Source organism: Amphiura filiformis, unplaced genomic scaffold, assembly GCF_039555335.1.
Source record: "Amphiura filiformis unplaced genomic scaffold, Afil_fr2py scaffold_45, whole genome shotgun sequence".
Classification (NCBI taxonomy): domain Eukaryota; kingdom Metazoa; phylum Echinodermata; class Ophiuroidea; order Amphilepidida; family Amphiuridae; genus Amphiura; species Amphiura filiformis.
In genome coordinates this window covers 621,908-634,040 of record NW_027305509.1, presented here as the reverse complement: position 1 = coordinate 634,040, position 12,133 = coordinate 621,908, and the positions used below count along the sequence as shown (strand labels likewise).

The following is a 12,133-nucleotide window of genomic DNA, read 5'->3' as shown; positions in this document are numbered from 1 at the left end:
CTAAAGTTTTCCAAATCACAAAAAATAAATGAAAGTTTAATTTTGGTATCTGTACTGACAAATAACTCCCCCCTTAAAAGAAAATGTGCCTACACATTTTGCTTCAACAGATAAAACAAAAATAAAATTTTCATCTAAAATGGAAAATAGCTTCGCTACAATTTTGGCTCTGGATTTCTGCATGGTTCTTATCCTGCGACTATACACCTACTCATGTAGTCTGCGCCTACGTTGTCCTGACCTTTGATGGACACAATTCTATATCTATAGGGCTGTAGAGCCAATGCCCATCTCATGATACGACCATTTGCCACAATCGATTTTTGGATGCACCGAAGGGGCTGATGGTCTGTTTCTAGAATGAATTCTCGACCGTACAAATATGGTTCAAATTTCCTAACTGCCCATATCACAGCTAAACACTCTCGTTCCATGACGGAGTATGCCTTCTGACATTTTGTAAGCTTCTTGCTTGCAAAAGCAATTGAAATTTCTCACTGTCAAAGTCTTGCAAAAGTACTGCCCCAACTCCTGTATCTGACGCGTCTGTCCGCAAAGTAAATTGCTGGTTCAGGACGGGCAAATGCAAAATTGGTGATTGTATCAGTTTGCTCTTGAGTGTCCGAAATGCTATGTCCTGACTTTCTCCCCATTCAATTTTGTTTGGCAAACCTTTTTGGTTTTGTCTGTGAGAGGAGATGCAACAGCAGCGAAATTTGGGATGTATTTCCTATAGAATCCTATCAATCCCAAAAATGACCTCAACTGTTTTTTTGTCACTGGACATTTTGCATCCTGAATGGCTTCAATTTTGTCACGTTTTGGCTTCACACATCCATGACCTACCACATGACCTAGGAATTCAATTTCCTCATACCCTACAAAGCACTTTGTGGGCCTAGCTGTGAGTTTAGCTCTTCTTAGCCTACTAAATACCTCTTTTACCTTACTCATGTGTTCTTCCCAAGTCTCGGTATGGATCAGAATGTCGTCTATATAATTGTCTACTTTAGTTACACCCTCCAATAGAATTCTCATGATTCTGCTAAAAGTGGCTGGGGCGTTTACTAAACCAAATGGCATCATCTTGAAGCTATACAGTCCATTGGGCGTCACAAAGGCTGTGTATTTCTTTGAACTCTCAGCCATAGGGATTTGCCAATATCCCTTACTTAGATCAATTTTCGTGAAATAATGATCTGTTGCCAACTTGGCAAAAATTTCCTCCTGATCAGCAATAGGTTCAGCATCAAAAATCGTTTTCTGATTTATAAGACGCATGTCAATACAATAACGATCTGAACCATCTGATTTCTTGCAAATAACTAATGGACTAGCATATGGACTGTTGCTTCGTTCTATGATTCCCATTTTCAACATAGTTTGCACTTCTTCCTTTACCTTGTCCCTCAAAGCATGGGGTATAGGATAGGGTTTTCTCTTCACTGGTTCCTCATCTATTAGCTTAATTTCATGCTCACCTAAGTTTGTCTTTCCTGGAAGATCAGTTAAGACTTCGTGATAACTTCCTAGTAGTCTTTTGACTGCATTTGTTTGTGTCTCATCTAAGTTTTCACCTATATGTACATCACTCACCGATTCCTTGGGTTCCAAAGGAGGCAAATGCAATAGCTCCTCATTTGACATGGGTTTAAGTACCAAGGTATCCTTGAGTACCTCATCCTTCTCCAATGGTTCCGCTTCTATCACCGATGTACATACTACCTGAAAAATACCTTGCTCCTCCTGTATGCATGAGGAGGCTATCTCACCTTTTCGTCTTTGATAATATTTGAGTAGGTTGGCATGGAAAGTCTGCTGACGAGTGCCTAGATCTATCTTGTAATCTAACTGACTTACTTTTTTTTCCACAACTGGAAATGGACCTTTCCAGTGCATGATCAGCTTATTGTGATCTGTAGGAAGGAGTAACAGAACTTCATCGCCCACTGCAAATTTTCTTGACCTGGCTTTCCTATTATAGATCTTCCTATACCTTGCCTTTGATTTCAGCAATTCTGCCCTGGCCAATTTACATGTCTCTTCAAGTCTCTCCTTCAGATCAATTACATATTGATAAACTGATTTGGTCTCAGGGGTTTCTACTCCCCTGTCCACAATTGTCGTAATATGCTCATGGGTCCTCTGACAGTCCTTCCATAAAGTAACTCAAATGGAGCAAATCCGGTACTGTCCTGAGGAGTTTCTCTATATGCAAAGAGAAGTGGGGCTACATACCTGTCCCAGTCCTTGGGTCTCTCTTCACATATCTTCTTTAACAGAGCTTTAAGTGTTCCATTGAACCGCTCAACAAGACCATTGCAAGCTGGATGGTATGGACTTGTGGTCAATTGCTTAATTGATAAGAGCCTACTTACTTCTTTCATCACATTTGATGTGAATTGAGCTCCCATGTCAGTTAGTACTTCCCTTGGAAATCCTAATCTTGTAAACATGACCACCAACTCTTCTGCAACTTTCTCTGCTTCTATTGACTTCATGGGACTTGCCTCTAGATACCTTGTAGCATAATCTACAAGGACTATTATGTAACGATGCCCTCTATCTGAACAAGGATGAATTGGACCTACCAAGTCAACTGCAACTCGCTCAAATGGCGTATCAATCACTGGCATCTCTCCTAATGGTACCTTGGTTACACGTCCCTTTGGGATAGTACGCTGACAAATATCACATGAGTGACAATACCTTCTAATATCAGCTTGTGCTCCAGGCCAATAAAAGTTTGACAATACCTTATCTGAAGTCTTCGATGGCCCTTGGTGTCCACCTAATATGGATTCATGTGCAAGTTTCATTACTTGAGTTCGAAATGTCTGCGGAACTACAACTTGCTTGAATGTATCTCCAAACTCAACATTGGGTGCCTGAAATTGTCTATACAGAACTCCCTTCTCGATAATGAACATTTCCTTACTATCATTTCTTCCTACCTTCTCGATTCTCTCTTCAGCTAATGCTCTACATCTGTTTAATGTGAGGTCTTCTTGTTGTGCTCTTTTTAACTTTCTACAGTTACCTCTTCACCGTCTGGTTCCACTACCTTAAGTCCTTTAAAATGTTTCCCTTTCTTTAGAGTCTGACTTCTAGTTTCTACTGCACAACTTACTTCAGTTTTCTGCACTTCCTTCTTCTCAACTGAGAATTGTCTCTGTGTTGTATCTTCCTCTTCACTACTATATAATGTGAAATCTGGATCTGGATCATTTTCTCCCCTTGCACCTTTTATACTTCCAACTACCAATTCACATACAGGAGTTGCTGTCACCATAGCGTTTACAATACCTGTATACCATGGAGTATGAATACTTATCCTGGCTAAAGGAAACTCTCTGACTGTCATATCTATTAGATAACACTTTTCTGTTTCACCAGTGTATTGTTCTTCTGACACTAAGCTGGACTTAATAACTATACCACCACATCCAGAATCTCTTAATACTTGTACCTTGGTTGATCCTCCTACTAGTCCTTCTCCGATTGCTAAATCACTCAAATTCAAGTTGCATGCTGCTGATAACACTGGCAACTTATGTCCACAATCTAGAGTTACATAAGGTTGTCCATCCCACATTTACACATGTGGATCTCTGTCTATCATGGGTACCATACAACAAGCTACTTGTGTTTTACCTGTGCCCTTACATGTGTCACACTTTTTACACTCTCCATTACCTGTCACCTTATCCTTGGTTCCTGGAGTAGCAGGTGCTTTCTTATAAACTGTACCTTTGCCTAAAGGTTGACATCCAGCTACAATGTTTTTCCTTCTTTTGGTACATTCCTTTGCCACATGACCTGGCTTGTCACAAATAAAGCATTTACGTACATTTACTGTAGGAATCCGTTTTTTATATGTTCAGTTTTGGACATTTGACTCTGGTGTTTGTTACTCTTTGGCTTATTACTTACAAGTTGCCATCCACCATGTGCTTCGATATACTGCTCTGCCATTCTTGCCATCTCTTGTGGGTCTTTTGGCTTTCTTTCTTTTAAGAAGATGGACAACTCTATATTAACACTTTTTATAAACTGCTCCTTTAATAACAAATCTACCAAACCTTCATAGTTCTTGTTGGTTCCTGACAATTCTATCCATCTGTTTAGGTAGTTTCTTACCCTTGTGATAAACTGTGCTGGCGTTTCACTTGTGTCTGGTTTTGCTGACCTGAACTTTACTCTAAAACCTTCCTCAGTTAATTCATACCTTTTTAATATGACCTCTTTCAACATATCATAATTATTTGCATCAGTATCGCTTAGAGTTGCATACAATTCCAACCCCTTTCCTGTTAAAAGAGTACTCAAATTAATTGCCCACTCATCTTTTTTCCAACTTTTTGCTGTTGCGTATCTCTCAAAACGATGCAAATATGCATCCATGTCATCTTTCCTTCCTGAAAAGAAGGCAATTTTGGAGCCTTGGCTTTTTCATGATGTGTAGGAGTTGACCCATTACTATTACCTTCATTCTCTTTCTTTACATGTTCTAACTGCAACAACAATTGAACCTTTTTCATTTCCATTTCTTGTTTTTGCATTTCCATTGCAAGCTCCTTTTCTTTCATAGCATGCTCTTTTTGTTTTGCAATTTCCTGTGTCTCTAAAACTGTCTTTTCAAACTCTCTTTGTTTCAATCTAGCCTCTCGTTCCGTATCATTTTGCTGCTTAATTCGCTCGCGCTCTGTAGCCACAAAATGCTGTAGGTCTTTTCCTTCATACCCATATTGAACACCTATTTTTGTAAGTTTTTCAATTTCTAAAGTTGTTCCTGCCATAGCAATGGTTTTGGATGGATCATAACAACAATTTAACAAAACACTATCAAAAATGGCATAAAATTTTCAAGTAAAGAAACAAGTGGTAATTACTTTTACCCTCGCTCAATACATAATTGTAATTCCAAGCACTGGTATTTACTTTTAGTTCCAACAACAAGGAAACAAGGTGGTTTTCCTTTGTTCCCACAGGTGAAGAAACTGGGAATAATTTTACTTAACCCAAACCTACCACATCACACTTTGTTGTTGTGAAGCTAGCCTGTCTTGGTCCATAGATGAGTATTGAAGTTTGGAACGCTCTCTGCAACTGTTGAAAAATTCAATTGAATCACAAAATTAGTAACTTTGCACACAATATAAAATAACTTGTGTCCTCCACTCTTATTGTGTCTTACATACCATATGCTGTTTTAAAATTCCCGGACGAGCCCCCAGAAAATGTCACACCCGAAGGATGAACATGTTGGATTATAATTAAAAACAGCGGTACTGTTCACACAAATAAGAATTAGGAACACAAGACAACAGTAATTTAAATCTTTAAATGATTATTTCATTTAATATGTTCTTAGAATAGTATATCTTCTGTTGTTCTTTTATATTAACAAAAGTGCATTTACATTATAACATTTTAAACTACATACATACAACTTCTTTCAATAATCTGACTTAATTGATTAGATCCAATCATAAAATCAAACAATTTAAACAAAGTATTATTGTTCAACTGAACAAAAGTTAAAGTGGGTAAGAGGTGATTATTCCTTATACTTAATCTCAACTCACATGCAACAATATAATAGGTAAGGTGTAAGGAATCAATCAGCTCTTTTTACCCTAATTGTATTTTACAACGACTGATAAATGCTTAATTGAAAACAAATTGATGTTTTCAGATAATTCAATAATTGCAACTTATCTGAATGGGTAACATTGACTGATTCACAAAGCAATTTATTTCAATTTTAAAAAAATGATAGCCGAAAATATCAAATAATACACTGACCTATTTTTGAAGTAATTCACTCAAAAATAAATTTCAGTTGAAGTATTGTGATCAATACATCAAATCTTCAATCAATGTTGTGTAATTCAAAATCACATATTAATATCCACACATATAACAATTTAAAATAAATTAAAGGTCCTAGACCATAATTAACAAAATACAAATGCTTCGTTTTGATGAGTAACTTATTCGTGTCTTTCAATATTAAATAGATAACATACACGAATAACGATTTCACATAATAATTAAATATCTTTGACAATGATGTATAAAATTCAACTGCTTCGTTTGATGGGTACCTGAGTTAAGTTGAATATTGGAGTTCTCAGTTCATTTCAGTTCAAGTCCATTATTTAATTTGAAAAAAAAATCAATACCGACATTTTTAAACATATTTAGTTGGAACCATGGTTCGTATGCAGCCGTCCTGGAATTGGTTGATGGTGTGCTGACCCCGAATCTCTCCAGATTGGTTTTCTTAGTTAGGGTGGCCAAACCGTCACTGATTACAGCTGATTAATTCACAGGGATTTGGTAACGGCAAACATTGTCTGGTTCATGGTTGGATGTATCGGTCGAGAACTGAAACATTTAATAAAATTACCCAAGTGGTGATAATACAAGTACCAAAGTAAATCTTGGGATAATTTTTATCAGACTCATTTTTTAATGACATTAAAATAATATATAATTACACATGATACTCATTCCATTCTATTCATATTACATGTATAAGTGCATGAGTATATCTCCAATTAACAATCATGTAAACATGCAAGTTCTTTGTTCTCCAATTCTGGCGGGAAATCTTGAACTTCTTTGTTCTTCAAATACAATCAATTTCCACCAGTTTGTTTTTAAACTTTAAAATAATACATTAAGAATAACAACATACAGTATCATGCATGCATATAATTTAACACAATAGCAATAACAATTAAGAGTTTTATAAACTTACTTCATCCGTCAGTTTTGGTGACTTCCAATTCAGTTGCAGATCGCCTTTCAAACTCACACACAGCTGTGTGACTCCAACAGCTCTATCTTCACAACTCCATAGTGTGATGATAATAATTATGCCAACTTATACCACCCTCTGCCTGGGTACAATAATAATTGCAAAGCCTATCTTTGGCTTGGATAGGTCTTATACTGGTATAAAACAAAAACAATTGTGTGCTCAAAAAAATATACTGATGATGCGATCAATTTTGCAACACACACACACAAAATATTGTGTGTGTTCACTTGACCAAGTCTTGTCTGGAAGTGAGGACTCCCTCTTCACAATGTATGCTTGCCTACAATTAGTTTAACCGTATGCATATTTGATAGTGTTCTATTGTATTATTACACTTGACATAAAATAACAAAAGATGAACAGAATAAGACTGATCCATTTTAATAAAGAGGTAAATCACAGGCCTATCAACTGGCAACTCTCAGCTGGTTGACCAAATCATGCACTAAGCTAAAGTTTTCCAAATCACAAAAAAATAAATGAAAGTTTAATTTTGGTATCTGTACTGACACAGGGTGCATATTGCAGATGTTTTCAAAGCGATTTCGTCAGTCAAAGTAGTCATGTATTCAGCATCAAGGAACATGGACTTACAAAGATAAATGATTATTGATACTTTTATCAAGATGAGGATGCCTGCTTGTTATCTAGTTGCATTTATTTGCTCAATCTGCTGGTGCCACAATCAACAGCAGGTATGTTGGGTAGGCTATTTCATTCTTCCTTTCTTTCTGTCTTTCTCTTTTTTTTTTTTTTTTTCTTTTTTTAAATTTTAGTTATAAAAGGACTTAATTCAAACTACTATTCATTAACTGCTATTGGAAGAAAGTATCAGAACGATAGACAGATAAGTGCTGTAATGCAGTATAAAAAGTCTATTTTACATACATGCATACATTAAAGGTCCCTAACACAATCGACAACACCCCCCACCCCGATAGATCAATAGGGCTACTGATCCGTTCAGGATTGGACGTAAAAATTTACAACTCAAAAATAGTAAGCCTACGTCCGTCATTCCTGAGGAAATTTTGCTGTTTATTCACATTTACGCTGAAAATGCTCTCGTTTTTTCACAAAGCTGCATAAAGGGGACGATGATATTTTAATGTAAGTTTTAAGTTTAAAGACATATCCAAAACCAATACCGTTACCCCCTTTAAGACTAATTTTCCGACTCTGTGAATTTATAATGGTCTCCAAGTAAAACCTTACAAAGTTTCTCAGCTATTTTTGAAAGGTTATTCCAAAATTTCCTCAGGAATGACGGACGTAGCCTTACTATTTTTGAGTTGTAAATTTTTACGTCCAATCCTGAACGGATCAATAGCCCTATTGATCTACCGGCGGTAAAAGTTCATTGGCTAATACACTTGATTTGCTGATACCATTTACGTGGTTCAGTCTTTTGCAACTTTCTCACTCTGTCCGCATTATAATTACTTTAGCTTTCTCAATTTCTCTTTCTCATTTCGCAACTGGCGCCATTTAACTTCAAATACTGATTTATACGTGGAGTGATCCACGGTTTATCAGTCTGATGAACTTGATTCATTTAAGTTGTGAGTACCATTGCAACAGTGGACCTCACTCCAACTCTGATCCTGAATCAGATATCATATGCTCTGATATTATCATCATGAAAAGGCCGGGTAATCCTGGACTTAACTGTGTTCTTAGCAGTGGTGTTTTTAGGTTTCCATAGAACATATGCATGATCACTTTTACCATTTCGATGAGAGAGCAGATGATGGTAAATAATGGGTTTGGATATTACTTAGAATGTGATCCAGGGTTGCTAGGCCTCGAGTAGGAAATGCGATTATGTTCATTCAATTGAAATCACCAGAAATACATAACCTCATTTAAAGGGACCATTGAAAGAAAATATGATTTGGTATCAAAATAAAGCCCATAAAAATTAATATAGAATCAATATCTAAAACAATTGAAGAACTAACTATTTTAGAAATAAAAATACAATGAAAACAACGTACTCGATTTACCCCTTCCGACGCTACATCGCGCGTCATTTATCAAAAATAGAAAATTGGGCGCTTTCTGGATGACGTCATTGTGGTTACGCGTTTTGTGTTGTGTTGACATTTTGCCCATGTGCTGGGACGATTTGACAACAGCGATCGCGATCTAAATATCAGATGCAATATTTTATACGACCACTTATATATTTTAAGGTCAAGTAAAAGCAAAATACCAGTTGATTGTCCACATGTTAACAAAAAGAGGAAGTGGAAGGCCTTTTTATTTATCATTTATTATTTTTTTACAATGCAAATCGATCATTTATGTAGGCCTATTATTCCCGGACATTATTAGTTGGGTAACTTGTAGAGGAGGATGATAGGATCGAGGCTCTTGTTATTTGATGGTTCTCTGAGAGGATGATTAAAACAAAGCCTGTAAATATTAAAATGCTTATTGGACAGAAGCAAATCTAATCAATTGACAATATTATTAACTTTTGAAACATTAAAGAAGAAAGACTTTTAGCAAGAAAATTTCAGACTCCCTCAATGGCAATGCCCTACAAAAGGAAGCGGGCGGGACGATCAATTGTTATTTTTTTTACATTATCTAGTATGCAGCTTCTTATTTCACTTATTCATAAATTCAACCCCCGGTCAACATGACCAAGATATGATTCCAATTACTTTATTAGGCCCTACATGACATGTATAAAACCATAAAACTAATTATGAGTAGGCTATGATAGTGACGATGACGAGGCGAGCTCGCGAGGGAATATCGCCGAGATTTGCAGCAACACCTAAATTGCAGATGCTGTGCCGGCGCGAGCACCTCTCGTGCCTAGCTGGGCCCCATGGGTATTATTATAGGCCTATGTATTGTATTTTTCCGTAGGGCCTACCTTAAAATATTCAAGAGATGATAAACCTGACAATTGGTAAAAAGCCTTTCTTCCATAAGTTATCTAAACTTTCAAAAGTGCTTATTTTCATACCCCCAACATGCCAAAGTAGGCCCTACCGATTTTGCATATTTATTCCCCTATACCATGTGTATGGACACTAGCCAATATTATTTGATGCAGATAAAAGTTAAGATTCCCACGTAACCTCGCATGGTTAAAGTAAAGAGTAGTTTGAACAAATTGGTGGTGTTCAACGATGTTTTAATTGACATAAGATTATATTCTGACGTTTCGTATTCTTCATTATTATTTGAGCCGTTGGCACTGCGGCAGTAGCTGAACGGCAGATGAAGAACCTGACATGCAAGCTCCTAAAATAAATTACGAGGAGCTCCTACAAACATACATAGGCCTAATAGGCCTTCAAAAAGCCTATGCTACAAAAATAAAAGTACAAACATCAAATGAGTAATATATGCCTACACTTTTTAATATTTTAATCTATGGGTGGTTAGGCCGGGGTAGGCCTAGGCGGCTATGCGAAATTGATGTCAGTCATTTCTAAAAACGAACAATCCAGCCGGGCGCGCTGTATTACATGTTACAACATTTACCCAATCAACATAAACTTTGGAACTGTAGGCCTACCTTTGTTAAACGCTCGGACACTTTGCAGTTTGCACTTTCAAGTTTCAGTGGGAGTTGAGATTGGATTAGGCCTATTAGCATTTCCATAACGCAAACTAAAGGCTGACAGTAAATATTGTTCATTTGATTGTTTGGAGTGGCCTTTAGGCCTATATGTTCCTCTCGTGGTTCTTTATCTTCAAATTTGTTTCTCATTTTTCATAGGCTTTTAAAAATAAATAAAAATAAATTTCGGCTTTTATATATAGAAGGAGCAGGAGGAAATTGGAGATCCCGGAGAAAACCTGCGAGAGCGAGCATTGAATCGGGATCCCGGGATCGGGATAAACCAAGTTCACATGAGTCCTTCAGCCGCGCGCCGGGACTTGAAGTTGAACCCGGGACCTCAGTGGTGCAAGGCGAGGGAACAACCGCTGCGCCAACTCGCTCTCCCGAACCTGGCTTTTGTTTTAACCTGGTCCCGTAAGTGTGTCTCTACACGGAGCGACCGTTTAAAGAAACAAACAATCACACTTTAAACATTCGCAATTCAGCTTCTAAACTTCGGAGTCAGGATCGGCTTGCGTTTTAGGCCCGGCGGTGGTAGGCCTAAACCTAGGCCACACACCCGGGAGGTAGGTCATTAGGCCTGAAGAAATTAAGTCGCATGGGCTAACCCGAAACATCATGGCCTTCTCTTTCCATTCTCACCAGATATTTCAGAGGAAATAAGTAAAGAGTTGCTATATCAGAATGCCTCAAAACAAAATAAATGATACTCTCTTGCAAAAGCCGAGCAGCTAGCACAGCTTTGATTTTGTCAATGCCTAATATTGTGTTTCCCCGTTGTTGGCCAATTATTTTGCAACTAGACCTATCATAGTAGGCCTAGCAGTCCATTGTCCGTCTCATGGTCGGCATCTTGCAACAGTCATTGTAGCTTTATAATTTATATTATAATATCCGTTTTAATATGTACTTGTAATGTTAGGTCTAAAAGCCACAGAAAAGTTCATTGCCGTAAACACGTTCACGCGTTGGTTTAGGACCAAGTCTGGCCTATGCAGTGTTGCCATGCAGCGGAAAGGATAATCACTTTGACGTCACAGGGGTTGCCACGTGTCTCTGAACATATGAATTGGGCGGAACGACGCAATATTGGGCGCGTTGTCTTTATTTGCTGATTTGGGGGGTAAAATGAAGGAAAATTGCATTTTTCATTTTAGAAATGGATTCTATATGTTATTAGCTTTATTTTGATACCAAATCATCTTTTCTTTCAATGGCCCCTTTAAGGGTAACGAGTGCGAACTTACAGGGACTTGTATAACATGTTTGAAGACCTTATCATGCAGTTATTGTTGCCTACATGTATGTACACAGCACAGGGACACTCACAATAGGCAATTGACCCCTACTGGTAGCGCTGTGTTGTAGATATAGTGAGCGTCATATATCAAAAAGTATAAAAGCTTTTAGTACTTGCTCTATGTTTCAATTACTTATTCTTTTCAAAATATCTGAATTTTTAATCCGATACAAGCTTTAATATCGGGGGACCATACATTTGTATGAGAAAGAAATCCTACCATCTATCCAAACTCCCGTGTTATTCCAATGCACATTTTGCTTCACCGGGCCGCCCTGGCTTGGTCGCATTTGGAAGAGGGGTGTCACGAAACCGTAATAGGTAAAAAATTTCTGTTTATTCTCTATATGTCAATTTTTAAATCATTAGCATAGTCCTTATAATAACGGGACACCGCCTTGATGAGTAAATG

The 12,133-nt window shown here is 37.4% G+C and overlaps 1 protein-coding gene across 1 annotated transcript; it reads right to left on the bottom strand.

The window, feature by feature from the left end:
• Positions 1-630: 630 nt before the first annotated feature.
• On the bottom strand, positions 631-2,930 carry LOC140144214 (uncharacterized). Its single transcript, XM_072166030.1, has 2 exons — positions 2,239-2,930; positions 631-2,110 (listed from the first exon to the last, which is right to left on the bottom strand). Exons 1-2 carry the CDS (start codon positions 2,928-2,930, stop codon positions 631-633), a joined length of 2,172 nt encoding a protein of 723 aa, XP_072022131.1.
• Positions 2,931-12,133: the final 9,203 nt, after the last annotated feature.

Bases quoted from the DNA above. Each gene is read 5' to 3' on its own strand.
- LOC140144214 (XM_072166030.1), bottom strand. From the start codon at position 2,930: ATGTTCATTATCGAGAAGGGAGTTCTGTATAGACAATTTCAGGCACCC. The intron at 2,111-2,238 runs GTATGTAGCCCC...AATTGTGGACAG, and splicing joins AGACCCAAGGACTGGGACAG to GGGAGTAGAAACCCCTGAGA.